Consider the following 20716-nt stretch of genomic DNA (forward strand, 5'->3'; position numbering starts at 1 on the left):
GGCTTTCGAGTTTGGATGCAAGGAACGTGCCGCTTTTACAGCCACCAGAACTGGCACGCTCGCTCCCGTGAAGCCCAGGGCTCTGCACCAGCCTCCCCTCTGGGAGAGGTTTGTGCCACACCCTTTCTTAGTGTCTGGCCATGGAAGGCTCACTTGCTGTGCGGAGTGAGGGGGAGATAAGAGAGGGTGACGAGGGCAGGGGAAGGAAGGGAAGAGGTTGGTTTTCCTGGAGTGGGAGGGAAAAGCGTCAAAGAAGAATTTGCTCCCCAGGAGAAACATCCACCTGAGGTACCGCGGCTGCTGCTGCTGCGTGAGCCGGGGGGAGATGTGCTGCTGCTGCTCCTGCAGATGGCTGCTGCTGGCTTCTCTGCTCTGGGCGGTAGGGGAATGCCAGCTTCGAGGTGAGACCCCGGCAGTCCCCAGCCTGGGAGATTAGAGCGCAGACAGGGGGGCTCGGCGGAAGCCGCTGAAGGGGACTTGTTGCACACGGGGGCTGTGTGCGCTGGCTTTGGCGGCGCCACGCTTCGGCAGTGGCTTCGCTGCTGGCTTTCAGGACCAGCCTTGAGAACGGGGGCTGGGGGGGGGGCGAGCTCGGAATGGCCCTCGTGAATACCGGTTTGCAGCAGTGCTTCCACATACCGAAAATCGGGAGCTACCCCGGCCCCGAGGGGGGGTTGGCCTCTCTTGGGGACGGAGCAGTAAGGCTCCCGCCAGAGCGTAGCTTGATCAGCTGCGGACTTAAAATGCAACTTGCCCGTGTCTGCACCAGCATCGTGATATGTAGCAGCCTCGCACTTTGCAGCACACGCTGTTTAGCCTCGCCTAGACAGACCCTAAATGAGGGGCCTGAAGAAGAGCGTGGCTCAGTGTCTCTTGTTTTCTCCTTCATTCCCTGCTCGCTCTCTCTCCCCGCCCCAGGCTCGTGAGTTCTGTCTTCTTCGCCCTTTTTTCCCATCGCCCCATTTCTCCCCCCTTCCCAGCCTCTGTAAATTACAACCCTCCGCCCCCCAGCTCCGGTAGTTCTTTTATCTCCTCATCTGAGGGCACTGGGGGTGGGGGCTGCCTGGCTTCGCTGCTGCCGTGGCGAAGGGGCCGCCCCCTGGCTTTGCAACATGAAGGGTCCTTTTGAAGTGAGGGGCGATCCGAGGGCCAGGCCCCCTCCCTCCCCCCGCCGGGGCTACTCGTCCCCTTTCGGGACGGCCATCGCGGGTTCCTGTTGGAAAACCCAGCTGCTGCCCCATCCCCCTCGGAGCACTGACACGCGGCTGGGCGCTGGGAATGAACGGGGCGGACACTCTCGCAGCTTCGCATTGTCTCCTAGCAGGGGCAGCCAGCCAGAAACCGGCTCCTTTCCCTGCCCCCCACTCGCCACTTGACTGCTTGGGGCTCCGGGGGCCATTGTGAGCCTGCCTAGCCCTTCTTTCTCCCCCAGTCCCTGGGGGCTACCTTTTCACCCCCCCCTTTCCGCCGGCTGGAAAGGGGACAGGGCAGCCCGCCCTGGGCTGCATGTGGGTCACCCTGTGTCCCCTGGAGAGGATGGGCTTTAGCAAAGGCAGAGGCTGGGCTCGACATGGCTACTGCCGAGGGGACGGGGGCATTTAGGGGGCCAAGCCGGTATTCCAGGGTGGCTTTGCGATTATTAATTTACTATCACCTTTCTAAGGGGTCTATCGCTATGGTGTCTGGGAATTTACACACCGTTTAGATGAGGACACAAATACTTATGTGCCGCTGCTGGTGAGTGGGTGGGTGCAGAGATTTATCACAATGCTTTACTCTCTCAGGGTCTGAATTCGTTATCATTTTAGGCTTAATATCTGCCACTCCTATAATCCCCCTCCTTCCTTGAGCATCACTGCAGTCGACGCGGTCCCTGCCCCCAGGTACTCTTAGCTAGAGGAAGAGGATCAGGTGCAAAGATTTCCTCACTTTCCCAGTGTAAATCTAACTCCGCGGATATAAATGGCCCTGAGCTCATAAGAGGAAGTCAAATATTAGCTGGCAGTTAAATAAGCTAGTGCTGGTCAATTTCAAAAATGGCTTTTCCAAGGATTTTTTCAAAAGCATTTTAATAGTAAACTAACTCTGCCCAGAGTTGTAGTAGGTTTGATTGCTTGTGGCATCTCCTTCTGCTACCTTTCAATTCAATTCCAACCCCCACCATCCCCTTACGCAACAGAACTGCACTGATTTTGCTGGCAGGGTTCCTACAAACTCATGGTGGAAAGGGATGTTCCCTAGTGTCTAATGTTAAATGCTTTGATAGTTGATGGGAGGAGGGTTTATTTACATAAACTAGACAATTGCTATATGAAGAATGAGGACTGAAGTATTTTACACATGTAAATTGGAATAATTATTCAGCATTATACACTCAAGGTTATTGGAGTAATCTGTTAGAAGTCTTTGTTTTTCTAATAACTTTCTCATACTCTTTCTTTAGGTCTAAGCTCAACATTGAAGATGTTTTTCCCCTTTAGAAAGTTAGAGAGAAAGTTACAGAGCCACTATTATTTCTGGAGTTCTTAGGACTGTTTTGCAATGGTGTTAGGTATTAATCCAGCTCCCAGTGAAGTGAGCAGCAAAACTCTGCTTGATTTTAGTGGACACAGTTAGGTCTCTACTGAAGAAATTAATTAGAAATGCTGGATACATGCTGGATATATATAGGACTTAATTTTCCTAAATGGAATTCAGTAAGCTTAAGTTTGGCATTCAAGATAGACATATGTTGGCGTCTCGAAGTTTGCACATTGCAAATGTGTTTATTGCCATGATTGTACGTTCAAAACTTCTATTGCTTGAGTAGGCATGCAGGATTGAGCCCAAATTAGGGTGACCAGACAGCAAGTTTGATAAATCGGGACGGGGGTGGGGTGGGATACTAGGACCCTATATAAGAAAAAGACCCAAAAATCGGGACTGTCCCTATAAAATCGGAACATCTGGTCGCCCTAGCCCAAATAAATGCTGAAAAATTCTGAATCCATATATATGTGAGAGCATTGAGTAAATGTACCTGTACTTCTTTAGATGAACAGTCTGTTTAAAAACAAACAAACAAACCAATACAAGGCAACATCTATAGCTATGTTATGAACATTCAGGTAGAATATTTAAGTGCATATTCATCAGGAAATTTAAATGCCAAAGTCTTTCAGTACTAACTGCCGCTTAATGTATATTGGCATGTAGTTTTAATAGCATAAACAGTAATAAAAAATACTACACTTTTACAGTAGGGACAAGTTAATGTGAATGTGTAACTTTCATACACACAGATTCTCAAGGATCAAATTGAAAGAACTGCTGTAAATTAATACAAGTATATTATTAATATTTCAAATAATTTTTTACACAGTAATCTGAAGGCTTCCTGATGAAATGTATTTTGACTCTATATTAAAGATTACACATGCCATCAAATTTGATTGTAGCTAAACCTCATCTTTTCAGTTTTCTTTAGTGGTAACTGTAATCTTTTCTTTCTTTCGTTTGGTTGTTTCTGTGTTTCTTTTTCAAAGATTGGGTCAGAAAATCATTCTTTCCATTAGCTTACATATATCTCTGCATGTTGTGTGGATGATACCATTAAAGAGCTGAGTATCAGAACCCATCTGGTGGATAATGGTCTTACAAAAGCTAGCATTCCATTATTTATCTCATGATACTAATCCAGAAACAATGTGAGGAATGTTATGGCAATACAAAGGATTCTATTACTTTTGGAGAAAGTAAAAACAGCTGAAGTCCAGAACATCTATACTTTTGAATATCAAGGTAATCTTAAAACCTGGTTTGTTGCACAGTTGGAAAGGTTTGAAAGACTAGACCAGAGTTGGTGCTGAGATCACAAAACAAAAATTATTTTAGAATGCCCACGAAAATACCATTGATAAAATTATCTCTTCAGCATTTCCTGCTTTTCAGTACATGTCTGCATATTTCCTGACAGCAAATCAGGAAACTATAGAATACAATAGCTGTGTTGGTTTCTCAGAAGATGCTATAGTCTCTGGTGTGAAAAAACAACATAGCATGATAAAGAAAATTCTGTGGTCTAGTCTTTCAATCAGTAATCTATACACGGTTATGTGTAGATTTGAAAGGTTTCTTCAGTATAAGATGGATATTTTACATACACATTAAATTTCTTAGGTATTTTGATAGCATATCTATCCTAATTTTTTCCTCTTCGTTATTGAATGGCAAACATTGATTACAGAGACAAGGTGGGTGACATAATATCTTTTATTCGACCAACTGCTGTTGGTGAGAGAGATGACGTTTCAAGCTTTTACCAACAGAAGTTGGTCTAATATAAGATATTACCTCACCCACCTTGTCTCTCTAAAATCCTGGGATCGACACTGCTGCAACAACACTGCATACAAACATTGATTAGGTAATTAACTGACCTAATTCTTATTATTGAATTGGATTTCCCATTACTTGTCAAACTGTTGTAGTGTTGCTTCTGTAGATTCAACACCCAATCTCTCAGTAAAGAAAGCAGCTTTTTTATAGGCAGATGGTAGTGGTGACTTTCAAAGTGATTGCATTGTAGATTGCAGCTTTATTCAGCTGCATGTCTGCAAGTCATGCCTCAACTCATTCTAATGAGTCAGAGTGTGTTGCAGTAACCTTGCAGTCCATAGATCTGGGAATTTTGAATCAGTAGTTTAAGCCCTTGCTCCAGTCACAATAATCTGTGCCAAATGAGGGAAGTCTCTGTATGCTATCTAGCATACACCTATAGGCACATGCTCTTCCTTGTGCATAACCATAACTACATACTAGCCAAATGCATGTTTTATATAATGACAGGGTCACTTTCAGACCTGTGAATCTATGTTTTAATTTGAAATTAATTGAAAACAACTATTGTAACACTTTCAAAAAAGTCGATTTGAACTTTCAAGGTGTGCTGGACAATATGTCCCTAAATATTGCGCAGTGAGGAGTGAAAAAGCATGTCATAGGGATTTAGGAATTGCTATACTGGATCAAACAGTAATCCTTCTAGTCTCATATTTTGTTTCCAGCAGTGGTAAGTACCCGATGTTTCACAAGCAGGTATAAGAAACTTTGTGTTATGTGATGATGGGCTCCTAGGGAAAGTTTCTTCCTAAATGCCAATAGTTGGCTTATGCTCTCCAACAGGAGAAATTATATTTCTTCCAATGGTCTTATTTTTTTTAATGTTTATATTGTAACTCTAGATATGGTAACTCTGGATATGCTTTTATCCATATAAATATCCTTTTAAAAATTCTGCTAAGATAATGTTAAAAGAAGCTGTAAATCCCTGGACGTTTGGAAAAGAAACGGAGTGCTCTGTTTTAATCTATATGAAAAACTCAGAAAGGTTGTAGTGCAAGCAAAGTGCAATTAAGAACAGTGAAATGATGAGCTAAAAAGGTGGGATAAGTCAGGGACAGAATGAGTTAATCAATGTTCCATGATAAGACTGAAAAGCTATATATCTTCTTACCACAAAAAATAGTCGGACAGAAGTATCTGCTGTACAGCAATCTACAATGCTCGCTCAATGCCCCTCATTACCACTGGTCTGGGAGCCTCAAGTACAAACTGGGACCCTCTACCACTCTGTGTGCGTGTGCACCTGTGAGAATGTGGGCCACAACAGCAACCCCAAGTTCTGGTGTTATGGGTTGTGCACTTTCTTTGACTACACAAGTCCCACTTTAATTTCCCTCCCTATCAGGTGGCCTGATGTAGTGCTCCTTCACTGTATATCCCTTAGGAATGTTGCCTCTATGTGTGCAGCATTGCAATAAAAATATATGGCTCATAGACTGACATTAAGCAGCATTATAATATTTTGGGATGAAAAAGAGCACTGGTATGTAAATCTCAATTAACTGCCAATTTTTATCACTTAGATGTTTAGTTTGGGGAGGTGGGGGGAGGGGAATCAGGCAATACTTCAGCTATCCTCAGTAACTGAAATAGAACAAGATACATGCCTGGATGAGAAACTTTCTAAAATACAACATTAAATGCCAGCCCTAATCAGTGTATCCTGAAATGTCAAATTTTGGTCATATTATTTCTTCTACATTTTCCTTCAGTTTTATTTTAAAAGAAAGCCAAAGCTAAAGAGCAGCATGGTCTTTGTTCTGCCTACAGAGTACAAAGGTATGTGAAGGAGAAAAATCTTGTGAATGCATTCTAAGTAGACTGAAGATTAAGATAAAAAGCCACTTGTCTGCCATAAATATTTTTTTCCATGCCCTAAAGGCTAAAAAGTGTATCTTCTGTAAATTATCAGCATATCTTGATTAGTTGTTGGTATTGACTGCACTTTCATACAAAGCACGGATCTTCAGACAGAGCCTGTCTCCTTTTTCTATGTCTTTGTTTAAAAAGGGCTAAAGGGCTGAGGCATTCCATGCTGAGATGGCCTTCCTGATGGGACAAAGAACTATAGTATCTATGTTAGAGAGAAGCTTTGCAAAATGAGATTGCTTATTTCTTCTTTGATTTAGAAGAGTATTCATTAGTTATGTGTTTGAGGTCCATTAGTGATCACCTTACATCTTACTTTAGTATTACATCAGTCAGCAATTCTCTACTTTGTGAGCTGCCCTGGAATGCTAATACATGCAGGTACCATAGAATGGGCACTGAATTTTGGCCTTTTAATTTCCAGTTTTTTTCAGCTGGACTATTCAGTGGGTACTAGCTCATATGATAGAGAGTAGTCTAGTGTAAAATGACTAGTGCTCCTTCTCCACTAATTACTTCTACTACACCTCTACCCTGATATAACGTGACCTGATATAACACGAATTTGGATATAATGCAGTAAAGCAGTGCTCAGGGGGGCTGAGCACTATGGCAGATCAAAGCAAGTTCGATAAAAAAACGGTTTCACTTATAACGCGGTAAGATTTTTTGGCTCCCAAGGACAGCACTATATCGGGCTAGAGCTGTATTTCTTTTTAATTAAATGTTGTATTTGTATGCTTTTGCAAGAAAAAAAATACTGCAAATGTCCACCTAAATCAAAGGCTTCATGATTATTTATACATTATTGTCAGGCATTAAAAATAAGTATGAATGTAAAATTTTACAGGAAAACCAGTAGATTTATTTTATAGTTAAATTGATTACACTTAAAATTTTACATGAAAACTAGAAGCCGTATAGGAGCATAGTTATGTTGATATATAATGCCATCAAAACATAAGTCTTCAATCCCCTTTTGCAAATGGGTAGATGCAGAAAGTGTAGGGGCCAATCCTTCGATAAGATTTTTTTCTCATTAGGAGCCCCCATTGTGTGGGCAGGCCCCCATAATTTTTTTCCTGTTTTCTCCTGACAGGACAATGTGACTGGGTCTCTCTGAGTCCTGGTTTTTCTCACAGGAGAAGATGATCTGATTTTTATAGTATTTGCTGTAAAACCTTTCTGGTTTAATCTCTGCTTGATTCGATGAGACTTTTCCATAAGTGCATGCACACTGTCAGTCTGTCCTTATCCACTTTCACTCCTGGTCTAACTCTTCCAAGAGTGGCAAAAGCCTGTAGATTTCAGAGTAGCAGCCGTGTAGTCTGTATCCGCAAAAAGAACAGGAGTACTTGTGGCACCTTAGAGACTAACACATTTATTTGAGCACAAACTTTTGTGGGCTACAGCCCACTTCATCGGATGCATGCAGTGGAAAATACAGTAGGAAGATATATACAGGGTCGGCTTTAGGCCAATTTGCCCAATTCCCCTGAATTGGGTCCCATGCCTGAGAGGGCCCCGCGCCGGCAGCGTCTCTCCCGGAAGCAAAGCTCTGCGTCTCCCGAAAGCAGCAGCTGTTGCTGCTAGGCAATGAGAGACGCTGGCCGGCAGAGGGCTGAGGCAGAGGCAGCCGGGTGGATGTTGTAGGTCAGGAGGGGGAAGGGGGGAGAAGGCACATGTGCTTTGCAGCCTTCCTTCCCCTCCCCTCTCCCAGCACTTACCTGGAGGAGACGCCGAGGGAGCTTCTGTTCCGGTGGGAAACAGGAGTCTCTGCAGTGGACCTCACTCACCTGAGCAGCTGCTGGGGCTTCTAACGGTGAGTGTTTGACCCTGTGAGTCCCCGTAGGTTTGTAATATTGGGTTGGTTTTGTGGTTTTCGTGGTATTGCTGTTTGAGGGTGAGTTTGTGCCTGCCTGTGTCTGTTTCAAAACTAAAGATGGGATCATGTAGTGTAACCCAGGAAAAAAGCCCTGAGCCGGTACTTAGTGCTGTGAATTCAAGGTGAGAGAGAGAGGGAGGTTTGGAGGACAAAATCAAATACATCAAGAGGAGAGAATGCAAAAGGTCTGCAACATGGCAGGCTGAGACTTATCTTCCCCCGCCCCTGCAAGAGGGGAAACTGAGGCACGGAGTGATCTGATTCCCCTCTCCAAATTATTTTGCAAAGGAAGGGGACTGGAGCTTCTATCCAAATCAGTTCTCTTCCCATCAACTCTGCTTTCCCTGCTGCAAGACCGCTGTAGGGGCTGAATATTTTCATTAAACTATGGCTCCTTCGTTTGCCCTTCAACAATAAATTAGACTGGCTTGGGGGGGGGCTATTTCCCCCCCAAACCTGTGTGGATATTAAAGTTTTTTTTGAGGGGGGGCATGATAATATTCCAGATCAATCAAATGCCCAGCTCAGCTTTCTAGCCATCCAGCAGCTCTAGGGCAGGGAAGGAAGGTGCTCTTGGTGCAGAGTGGTTGCAAAACGGGTGAATTTAGCGAGTGTGTGGAGCGGGGGGTCCGGTTGAAATCCCGCCTGATGCAGCCATACAGAATCGCTGGCAGCGCTGGGAGAGGTCAGGAGTGGAAACAGGTGGCCTGGGAGTGAGGGGACATTTGCCCTCAGTTCTGGGCTCTGGGATGGACTAGGCTGGGTGGTGGGTTCAGTCTACTCTTTCAGCCTGTTGCTCTCACTGAGGTTTGTGGTTTTCATCTGGCTCCACCGAAAAGATCAAACAAGCCCAGTAGAAAAGGGGGGTGAGAGAGGCGGGAAAGGGTGTGTAAGGGGTTAAAGTGACCCATCAATGAAAGAGTAAAACCAGAGTTTGACTGGGTTTCCCTCCAGCCACCACTCCTGCAAACACTGGGCAAGGGGCAGCCCCATTCCCCACCGAGGCTATGGTGAGGGGCAGCAGAGGAGGAAGGAAGCCACATGTGATGGCAGTCCCCTCCGCTCCCTCTCCCTCCCCAGCACCCACCACCCTGTCTCTGGCCCCCAAACTCTGTCCCAGAGCCTGCACCCACCCCTCCACACTCCCTCCCAGAGCCTGCACCCCTCCACCCTTCCTGCCCCCCACCCCATGCCCCAGCCCGGAGCCTGCACCCAGCACCCAAACTCCATCCTACTCAGCCTGGGCAAAGCTCTCCTTGGTCTGGCTCCCAGTCCCTCTCCAAGGGTTGCAGCTATCTGGAGGTGCTGCCTTCCACACCTTCCTAATTCACACCTCATTCATTCAACAGGGCAATTGATTACAAAGCGGGGGAAGATCTTATGCTACTCCTAGCAAAAAGACATTTTTCTTTTGCCTTAATTACACTACCTTTGGGGCCTGCTATAACATATTACCAAGGTTCAATACAAAATCATATAAAAGTTATACAAAAATGCATAATGCAGAGATTCATCTACAACTGCATTGATTGACTGTTGTGTGCAGTAATATAGTAACCCCTGAGTCTTTGAATGAGGCTTTATACTTGGGGGGGGGTGAGGGGGCAAGTGGCGGGTGGGCAAAAAGGCAAGCAGTGAGCCAGCAGGAGTTCTGGGGGTGGGCATGGGGGTTTCTGGCAGGGGAGGGAGAAGGTGAAAGGAGGCGAGTGGTGGGTGGGGGACTGACTAGGAGGGATGCAGCAAGCCAGCGGGGGGATAGGGGGTGAAGAGGGGTGTGATGGTGAGGCTGAGTAGGGAGGGGGCAGGTCCTATTTTACTGCTGTGATCTGGTCACCCCATGTGTGCCGTTTCTTCCTGCCCCACCCCCAACCTTGTTTCGACGGGGCGGAGCTGGGGAAGGAGGGTTTGTTTCCACAGGGCCGGGCGGTGCTGGGGGGGGGGAAGAAGGGGGCAATTTTATATTAATAAGGAAATATTTTATAAATTTTAATAAAATAAACATTAGTGAAGAAAATCAGTTGTATAACTATCAAAACAAATTATTTTCCTAATATGAAAGTGCAAATCAGCTAATTAATATATGATGCAATGTATGCAATATATAATTTTGTTATTATATATATATAGTCATGGAAAGTAAATAATACATGGAAGAAATGAAAGGGGTTTTTTTAAGTGTTTTTTTGTTTTAGTCATCCCTGCCGGGGCCCCATAGAAACTGTTCGAGTTGGGCCCCGCACTTCCTAAAGCCGGCCCGATCGATCGATCGATCTATCTATCTATCTATAATACACACACAGAGAGAACATGAAACAATGGGTGTTACCATACACACTCTAATGAGAGTGATCTATAGTGAGCTATTACTAGCAGGAGAGAAAAAAACTTTTTGTAGTGGTAATCAAAATGGTCCATTTGCAGCAGTTGACAAGAAGGTGTGAGGAACAGTGAGAGGGGAAATAAACATGGGGAAATAGTTTTAGCCTTTCGGACACCCACAGAGGAAACCTACTGAGTTGAGGAAAAAGGAGCATGCCACAGAGGTGATATTTCTATTCCCCTTCTATGCTTCTTCCAACAGCCATGTTCCGTATTGGTTTCTGCTTGTGCAGACAGTGGGTGGAATTGAGCCTTTAATTTCTGCAGTGGTTTTATGAGTTTTAACATGTTAAGATTTTTAATGGTTTATTAAACAATAAAGACTCTTGTCAAGGACATTCCCTGACCAATTTCATCTAAATTAAATTAAAGCTTTGTGTTTGAAGACAGTTTTACAAAAATAAGATATATCATCTTGTTGAGCTCTTTCATTGTTCTGCGAGACCCAGCCCTCCTTTTGATTCCCACGTGAGAAGTCATCATAGTTAAGCAACTGTCTTCTTGAAATGAAGACTTTTATTTCCCTGTCAATTCTGTCTTTGTTTTTACTGTTAGTTGTAAGTGACCTTGGAGATAGACACATAGACTCTAGAGGATGTAGAAGATAGCAAAAGAAAAGCTTAAACAAATATGATAACAGTCTGCAGTGATTTAGGCTGGATTGGTGGGAAGGGAAGGGGATGAGTAGAGAAAGTCTCTGTGGCCAGTGTACCCAGTTAATAAGCTGGAAAGGCTCAGAGGTTAAATGAAATTGTCTTCAGCTCAAAAAGGTTCGAGTGGCCTGTGGATTTTTTATTTTATATAGGGTACTGCTATATCAGCACCTTTATCAAGCATTGCACTAATATATAGATGCCTTGGGTCCGATTCACCACTGCATTAACCTTTTACTCCCTGTGCAACTGCACTGCACTTACACCAGTGTAAAACTGGAGTAATTTAGAAATGAATTGAGCTTTTGGTCTTCATATATGGAAATTAGGTGTTCCCTATATCCTACTTCTTTTCTCTAATGCTGAGAAAATGACAGTGATTTTAGGAACTGGGGGATATTCTGCATAAATTAGAAGCACATATTAAAAATATACAGTGTTGGAGATTTACCAGGTGTTTCATCCAGTTTGAAGAAGTCTAAACATTATATTAATAAGTCTACTGTTATCCAGTGCCTCAGTAACTGACAGAATGGTGGCTACTAGAGAACAGATATAATGAAGTTTGCAAAGCACAAAGAGTGAAGTATTGCATATTTTTGTTCCTTTTCTTAAAAGAAAAAAAGTCCTATCAGACCTTACAATTCCTATTTTACTACTCACCTTAGAAGATGCAACCCAATGACTTATACTGGAAATTTCACCAGTGCCAAAAGACATTTAAGAATAATTTCACTGCAGAGTTAATTCCTTAAAGACTTTAAGGTGTCTGGTGTTTGAATAGTGATTGAGCTGTATAACACAAGTCAGACACTGGATGGAAAAAATACAAATTTCCTGAAAAAGGAAAATCTTGGGTGAAGAATGTTTCAGTTTTTCCAAAATATATGTTTGTTAATATGACACATTAGGAAAATATAAGTGTGACATTTTAAAAAGATATAAAGACAGATGAAGAGTAGTATAGAAGAGCAGCATAATTCAAAAGAGCTTCCATACTTTAGGTCTGATCATTAACAAATTTTGTTGTTGGACTGTACAAGTGGTAGACTTAGTGGGCAAAATCCTGGCTCTAATGACGACAATGGGAAAACTCCCATTGACTTCACTGGGACAGGAATTCACCGAGGGAACATAAACGCAGATAAAATTAACAGGAAAAGTGTTAATGTTGCCTTTAGATTTATACTGTTGGAGGTTTTCGTTTATTTACATTTATGAAAGCCTCCATGCAGAGTTCTGGGGGTTGTGCCACAGCTGAAAACATAATTCAACAGATCAAATAAGCATTTAAAAAGACCTGTGTGTAAATCAGCAGCTGGCACTTTCTTTGTGACGAAATTGCCCAGGAACCCAGCTCTTTCCAGAATAATTGGCATGAAAGTATTTGATTTTAAGCTTTCCTGTATTAGTCAATGGGCCTGATTATGAACTCATTTACACATTTACTCATTAAATCAGGATTTACGTAATGGAATGACATTGGTATAAAGACAGAATTAGGCTCACTTATGGTTTTGTATGACTGTACTTTCATTGACTTCAGTAAAGTTACTGCTGATTTGCACTAGTGTAAGTGTATCAAGACAAACATTGCTTGATCTGAGGTAGTTAGTGAGCATTCAACAACAGTAGTGGACTATTGTGCTTCTTTACTGACAGATTCATTGTGGCAGCCCAATGGTGAGAGTCTGCCATTCTTGTGTTGGCAGTTGGTTTGTGTGAAGTATTTTGTTCATGGAAAAACTTACTAATATAAAACATGAAAAAATATCATTCTTTGCTATCTGGCTTTTTTTTATTAACTCTCCTTATTCTAAAATATACGAAGCTGATACATCTAGTAGTTATCTGTCATACCAGACTGTAACATTTAGAAATTAACTTGTGCTCCTCATAACTCTTATTGTCACTTACTTGCTTCTATTGTATTCTTTAGCTGTAAGTGTCATGCTATGTGGTGTTTTTTCTTTACTGTGAGTTGTATATATATGTGTGTGTGTGTGTGTACACAGTATTGGTCTTTTTAAGACAAAATGTAATCTCCAGCCATGTACTTATTCGATACACTGATACTGACTTTGGACTCTTAATACATTCCTTGGGTGGTGTACCTGAGCCCACTTACCTGCCGATGCTTTAAAAACTCCCGCACCCCAATCTGGGTCTATGCTGGTTATGTGATATGTATGTATCTTTTCATCCTTGTAACCGATACCGCTAATCCCTCGTAACTCAAACCTGACCCCAGATATACAGTACCTTCCCTCTTAGCTTGTGTATATTTAATTGTAAACATTAACTTTAATACAAAATTTTAATCTATTTAATTGTACTATATCCTAATGTCTCTAGTGAGCATGCTGTTTCTACTTAACAGGATTAGAAGAGCTTGATGAGGGAAGTTTAAAATGGAAGTTGTTTGAGTTAGGATATTCAGAAAATCTAGTTTAAATCAGAGTTCTGAAATCTATACTGTTTAAAATTCTAGGATTCCATTCATTTGCCTATGCTGATTGCAAACTGCCTATCATGTTACCATTATCTGAAAATACATTTCAAAGAACATTGAAGAGCCCAGATTTCGATTTTTTTTTTTAAATCAGTGTAACTTTGTTGACTTCGAGGGAGTTACTCTGGGTTTGCCGAGGTGTAATTACTGAATAATTGTTCATATCTTCCTCCATCCCCACTCATACAAAATAAATAAATATGAACCACTAAGTCCATGATTCAGTAAAGTACTTAAGCTTAAATCTAGGTATGTGCCTATGTAGGCTCGTGGACTTTAGTGGGACAATTTATGTGCTTAATTTACAGAGTAAGACATGTTTTTTAAAATCACTTGAAATCTAATAAGCCTGTGCCTGTTAATGGGTTTAATGGAAATATCAGTATTCCATCATGCTTTGTGATGAAAAATGAATTTTTTGTCAAAAGTTATGAATTTATTTAAAAATCTGTTAAAAATGTAAACTTTTAGAGTCATTAGAGTTTGACAAAGAACTGTTAGTCTCTTAGCCAGAAAGTGTAAAAAATACTAAATAAAGAATCTGATTCATATATAGGTGCTTGGAAATAAACACTCATGATTTCCATCAAGATTCATAAAAATCAAAATCTGAATGTTTTCAAGCCTAATCACAATTTATCATATTTGAAGTATGCTTATTTGAAGTGCCTGCCCATATCCTACTGAATGAGCCTATCACTGCAAAAGGCACATTTGGGTCAAATTAATTCCTGGTGACTTCAGCGTGATTACACCAGGGATGACTTTGGTCTTCTATATACTGCATCAGAATTGTAATGGGGGAAAATGGTTGTTCTGTGCAGTGTATAGTGCAGATTTCCTGTGATGTTTTCTAGAGGCATGACAAGCCATTCTCTAAGCACTAGTGACCAGGAGGAGGTCTTGATGGGGGCAAATTGCCCTACATCTACATGGTCGGAGGATTCTTGGGCTTTTCTCTGAGTCATCTGGTGCTGGCCACTGTCAGAAACAGACATTGGACAAGATGTTCTACAGGCATGATCCACTATGACAATTCCTATGCGAGACTTGTTTCAATTGCTCTCTCTTTTTTTTTTTTTTTCCAGTCAAAATCTATTGGTGAAAGCCGGACTTGTTTATTTAGTAGTTCAGAAGACAGATTTCTCAATAGATAATATTTTACATATCACATTGTCCTATCCTTCTCCCCACAAAGAGAAACTTTTAAGTAGAGTGTTTATAATTGTGCCTTTCTGTGTGGAAAGTAAGTCTACTCACCCAGCACTGAAACAGGATTTTTTTATTTTTAAAAGTGGAGGTTTGGGTCAGTGGATGGATGGTGAACTTTAAGCCAAGCTGTATTATGATTAAAGGGTGAATAGGGCCCCAAGTCCCTGGAAGTGGCACAGTGGTATCTGATCTTAGGGGAGTAACTAAGTAACACATAGCAACTGATGCAACGTGTGACATTGATGACAGTCTTGGGGGTAAAGTTGTATATCCTGTACTTTGGTCGAGATGAAGTGTTGATCTAGTGACAGGGAAGGGATTAGAGGACTTCATCAGTGATGTAAAGATGACCCCCAGAATGATGAAGTGGACAGTAATCCCCCTGTTTGGTGAGAGAAAAGCAGTTTGGAATATGACCAAACAAAAAAGAAATTCAGTGTACCATAAAGCAGGAATTGATATTTTCCTCCTATAAAACATGTGCAACCTTAAGGGTACTGTTCAGTCCTTGATGACCCTACCTGAAACTTTACAACCCAATTCTTTAGGCCCTTATGTAAGTAGTCCATTTCCCACATGAATTAAGCAGGGCTGTTTGGATGACTAAGGGTTTTCAGGATCCAGTCCAAAGTGTGTTTTACTTTTTTTTTATGATAGTATCACAGTAGTGTTGCTGTAGTTTAAGTGAAAGACAAATCCCTGTTTCAGGCTGTCACAAGTTTCTAAAAAAATTATCCTTTGGTCTGAAAATGCCTCATGCTTGTTCTAAGGCCAAAGGCAAACTACTTTTGGAGCTTTGATTTAAAATTCCATGTGGCTGTCTGAGTTATTTGAGCTTTGGTGGGGGATAGGGAAGAACGGTGTTCCATGCTTTTTTAATTTGAAAAATTTCCCAGATTTTTTCCCCTTTATTTTTTTGGCCCTAAAATCCAAAATTGCTTAATATTTGTACTTGGTGGGAAGTTTGACTTGCATGAAGACAAGTGCCTTCGATGTGTGAAGTTAAGTGTTTGAAAATGCTATACAAAAAATGCGCAGAAAGTGACTTGTAACTATATATTTTTAAAATGTACAGAGATGCCGAGCTCTCTCTATATGCACAAGAGTATGTGAAGTTGGAGAGCAATTAATTTATGTAACTCCAGCAGGAACTTCACCAGTATACAATTCTATTTTAAAGTGAGAACCTTTAAATGTACATTTGTTTTGGAAACTTAGCCATTTCCCAGCTCTTCTCTGGCCACTGTTGTTTTAAGAAAATAAGAGAAAATAGTTTAGAAAAAAACCAAGAACAGAAGGAGGCTATGTGTAATATATATGCTAACTGGTACCTTCAAAAAACAATTCACGGGCATGATTTGTGGTGTCCTACTTTCTATTTTTGCCCAATTAATAGCTTCTTTCTAAGAGGGGAGATTTTGACATCAAAGGTAAGGTAATGATGCAGTGATGGCATGTACTAGTTTATTTTATTTTACAGTTCTCTAGGCATGATCCTAAGCTGATGTCATTCATTGTAGCTTCATTTACATCAGAGTAGCTGTGCCCATTTATACCCACTGATTCTCTTGCCCTCTGTCTCAGCGCTGATACAGACTTGTTGCTGCTTGAAGGAAAACTTATATTTCTTGTTCATCTGTAGAGAACATGTTTAAAAATACATTGGTCTACAAAACGACTTATAATTCTATAGTGTCATGCAGAGACATTACCACTTGAAACAGTTATTGATTATTATGAGATTTTCCACTTATTTTAAAATTGAAATTTAATTTATACTGATCAGTGTAATGTTCTCAAAAGTAGTAAGTTGAAATTAGAAAAGTTCATAATATTTTGTGTACACAAAATATGTGTTTACATTGTTACATATGACTGTTTAATAACTTGTTTACATGAATCTGATAAAAAGCAACATTACATGTTTTATGATCCCTCTGAAGTACTATCACTTTTTGTCAGCCCTGGAGATGCCAATAGGTTTGGGGGTTACAAATGTCTTCCCGTTCCTTATGGATAAAAGAGAGGAGGTATCCTGATTTTTTTTTTTTTGGAGTCACAATACAGGAGAGGTTGGAAACTACTACTTTAAACCTTTAAAATTCTTGTTGAAACTCTTGTTTTCAAGTCTTTGTGGTCCTTATTTCACTGTGTTTGCAGAATCAGGCACAGAGAGGGAGTTTTGCATTGACTTCAGTAGAAACGGATACAAGCAGACAGGATTTTCAGATACGGAGAAGACTGTTGCCCCTTGGGTTGAAGATCAGTAGACAATGTGTGGGGTAGGGGAAGTCTCTGTGGGTGACCCTCTAAACTTTCAATGCATTTATACTTAACAAAAAAACTAATGCCAATATTTTCAAACTTGTGTGCCTAGGCATGGGATATAAATGCTTAGCACTTCTGAAAGTTGGGCTGCTTTTCTAGAGGCCTGATTATTTAGGTGTCTAAGTTTCTGGCATCCAAGTTTAAAAACGCTGTCCTTAAACAGGTCTGGCAATATGGTCAGTAAGTTTCCTATTGTCCAGAGTCTCATAATTCAGTGGTAATATAGAATGAATTGTTAGGTAAGACCCCTTCACATACAGAATGTAAGGAGAAACTGACAAACCATTCAGTAAAATGTTTTAGTAGCCAGAGATCATGTTTACTAGTAGTTCTGTAGTGAAACATGTTCTGGAGTTTAAGGTGACTTCAGGGGGGAGAAAAAGCTAGTGCTGTTGTAAAAAGATATAGGCTCCTCAAGCTACTGGTGAACAAGCAAAAACTAATTTCATGGTCTAGCAGGTTTGTTGTTCCCTGGCAAGTTGCCTGTCTGTCAACCTTTGGCTCTTCTACTTTGTCTTAAATGCTGTGACAGAGAAACCATTTCCAGGCAGATTCTTGAACAGTGCTAATGGTCTAAGAATCAATACTTACAAGAAATGACTTAAGAGTTGTTTGAGGAACAGACTACTGAAATGATACTTTGTAAATGCATGACAGCTGTTTAAAAATATGCCTACAAATTAGCTAACTTTTACATCCAATCAGATTCTCTGATTTTGCTTAAATGCTGACTTTTTGTTCTTGTTTGTTTCCTCTGCATATTCCCCTTTAGCGTGTTACTGAATTGTTATGCATCCAAAAAGGTATTTAAAGGGTTTCTTTTAAATTATTAATTTCTAAATACTAATCACTGTGTACCTTATATAGCTCTTCTCAGATGCACTGATTTTATTATAAAAAATAGCACCAAATGTGCCTTCCCTACATTTTAGTGGCTTGCTAACAGACTTTTCCAAAATTAGATTTACAGATGGAGCAATTTGTGGTCAATGATAGAACAAGTCCAGAAAAGAATCTGAACTACTTGTTAACACCCAGACTTGCCCCTATGCTGGAATGCTGTTGATGCAGTATGATTATTGAGAGAAAGAGGGATATGGATGATACTGAGATAGTAACCAATGAAAGTTTTCCCTTGACTTCAATGGGCATTGGATCAATTCCCATATGACTAAACTAGAGGGAGGAACACTGACTATCTAACTTTTGCATGGCACCCATCAGTGTAGTATCTGAGCCATCTTGTACAGTGTCTGAGTATCCTGGCTAGAAAGACAGTTAAGGAGGTCACAAAGTCTTATTAGAGGATTTGAATGTAATTTATCATTTAAAGTACATTCATAGCGTTTATTTTAAAAAACCCTAGCTGTATTCCCATTTAAAAGCTAGACTTCAAATTGGACTTTGATATGTATAATTGATTTACATATCTGAAATGTTTGTTTATCGCCAATAGAATCATCAATTTCTTGGTCTAAGATTTCATCAGAATAAGTCATTCTCCAGATTTATCTTTTCTTCCTCATTCCCATGTCTACCTTATTGCCCAACCATTCACTTTGTAATATGTTCACTGTACTTCCTACTATGCACATATGCAAATTCTTCTTTAAGATTATAAAGGGAGCTGGCATTGGTAGCAGCTCCAATATTTAAGTTGTCTAACAGTTCCCATCATAAAAGATTCTTGCAGCCTCTTTTTTTTTAGAAACTTTTAATACTTTCACTGCTGTTTGATGAAGCCTTTGAAATTTGGCAGGAACAAAGCCCTGAGGCTACAGATGCGTTTTGGTTTGTCTGTTCAGGGCAGAGCTATACATTGTTAAAAATTCTGCTTTTTCCTCTTCCTTGATTCCATCCCTGAAAATTTTTTTGTCATTTTTCTAAAAACCTGGGCCTAAGCTGTTGTCAAAGCAGTGGCACACACTGCACTGGGAAAGCCTTATACCTCTAGTGGTAGATGTTTGTGCTGAGGTCCCAAGTTCAAATGTTTAATGAATCTAAACAAGGCGGCGGGAGGTGGGGGAAGTACATTTCATGTAACAGATGACAGAACGTTAGAGGCAAAAAGAATAGATTAGGCTATTTTCCCTTAATTTTGAAGTGCTGGGTCTCCCCTTCCTGCAATAAATCCTGTGGGAGGGAACTAAAGAGAGGAACTCTATGCAAGGATCTACCCATGAAATTCTTCCTGAGCATTCAGTCATGAGGATGAGGTTTGCCCTTGCCCCCACACCTGTAGGTTCCCCAAGAATCTGTGCAGATCCTGGGGAATCAATGAGATGTCAGGACTTTCTTTCCTGCCCCTCTGGCAGCCTTCTCTACTCCCTGGCAAGGGAACAGCACCCCTAACTGGGGGTTTTGAGGTGGAGGGGTGCTCAGAAAGGAAGGCACTATAGCCTCAGGCTATATAACCTTTCCTGTGGAATCCCAAAAAATCCAGAGTGGGGATGGGGGCTGCTCACCACTGCCAACCCCCAGACAGCCCAGTGCCCATGTTTCGCCCTCTGCAGATCTCAACATCTTGTGTGGGGTTCTAATGTGAGGAGGATAGTGTGGCAACGGGAGCTAAGCAGGAGTCACACCTGAAGTGTTCACTCCCATGCATGGATTTTTGGGGTACAGTCTCACCCCAGTGTAATAAAACTATTTTCCACCTTAAAAACAAGGTCACGTTCTATTGTTTTCTGCTTTGGAATGTAGTAGGGGAAGAAACGCTCATATTATGTTAGCATTTTATACCAGGGAAGAACAGGTTGTTTGCCTTTAGTAAACTTCAACAATAAACAATTAAAACTTAATTAATGTAATCTATTATCTTCCATTAATTTTCTTTCATTTGTTATGTCAAGTGCACTTTTTAGCCCACTGACTTGTTTAAAAGAATTTCACAGTGTTTTGGACAAACTTACTCTTTTCTGTAGTCTTTGTTATATTCTAACTTTGAAATAGTTGACTGGTGTTTGAGAGTTTGAAAGAAGGCATGTTGTGAAAGGCACAACTGTTGCCTTGAATTCAGAGAAAAAGCTTAACCTTCATGAACCATATATAAATGGTGGAAGGGGGGGAAGGGAATAGTAAAGCTGACTAGGATCATTCTTGAGCAAACAAAATTGTTGCTAGCTTCACTTTCTATTTTCAGCTTGAATTTGAGATAAAACTTTTTCTCTGTTATGTTGCAACATTCAATTGCTTTCAAATGCATTTTCAAGCACTGTGGCATTAATCAGCATGTCGTCTAACCCAGTTCAGAACATATCTAGATAACACCAGTAGCTGCTAATGTCTTGTCTACATTGTTGCTGCCAGGGATGGAACTGAACTGGTAGTAGCAACATTGGGACATTTTTGGCAAAAAATGCCTTTTGTCACTTACATTGGAGCTGTGGAAGAAGGTGGAATAGACCTAGGTCTTCTGAGATTTGTTGGTATTCTAGCAGATTGCAGAATTCAAATTAAAGTGTTTTTGGCATAACTAATGTGGTGAATTTTCTG

At 41.0% G+C, this 20716-nt stretch overlaps 1 protein-coding gene across 1 annotated transcript in view; it reads left to right on the forward strand.

Moving 5' to 3' along the window:
- Positions 1-244: 244 nt before the first annotated feature.
- LAMA1 (laminin subunit alpha 1) overlaps positions 245-20716 on the forward strand; it is a 147702-nt gene continuing 127230 nt past the window's right edge. The window contains exon 1 of the mRNA XM_050942086.1: positions 245-401. Within this exon, the coding sequence (XP_050798043.1) occupies positions 326-401 (76 nt within the window). The 5' untranslated portion in view covers positions 245-325. The remainder of the gene's footprint in view (positions 402-20716) is intronic.

The sequence above is a fragment of the Gopherus flavomarginatus genome, chromosome 2 (assembly GCF_025201925.1).
Source record: "Gopherus flavomarginatus isolate rGopFla2 chromosome 2, rGopFla2.mat.asm, whole genome shotgun sequence".
NCBI lineage: Eukaryota > Metazoa > Chordata > Testudines > Testudinidae > Gopherus > Gopherus flavomarginatus.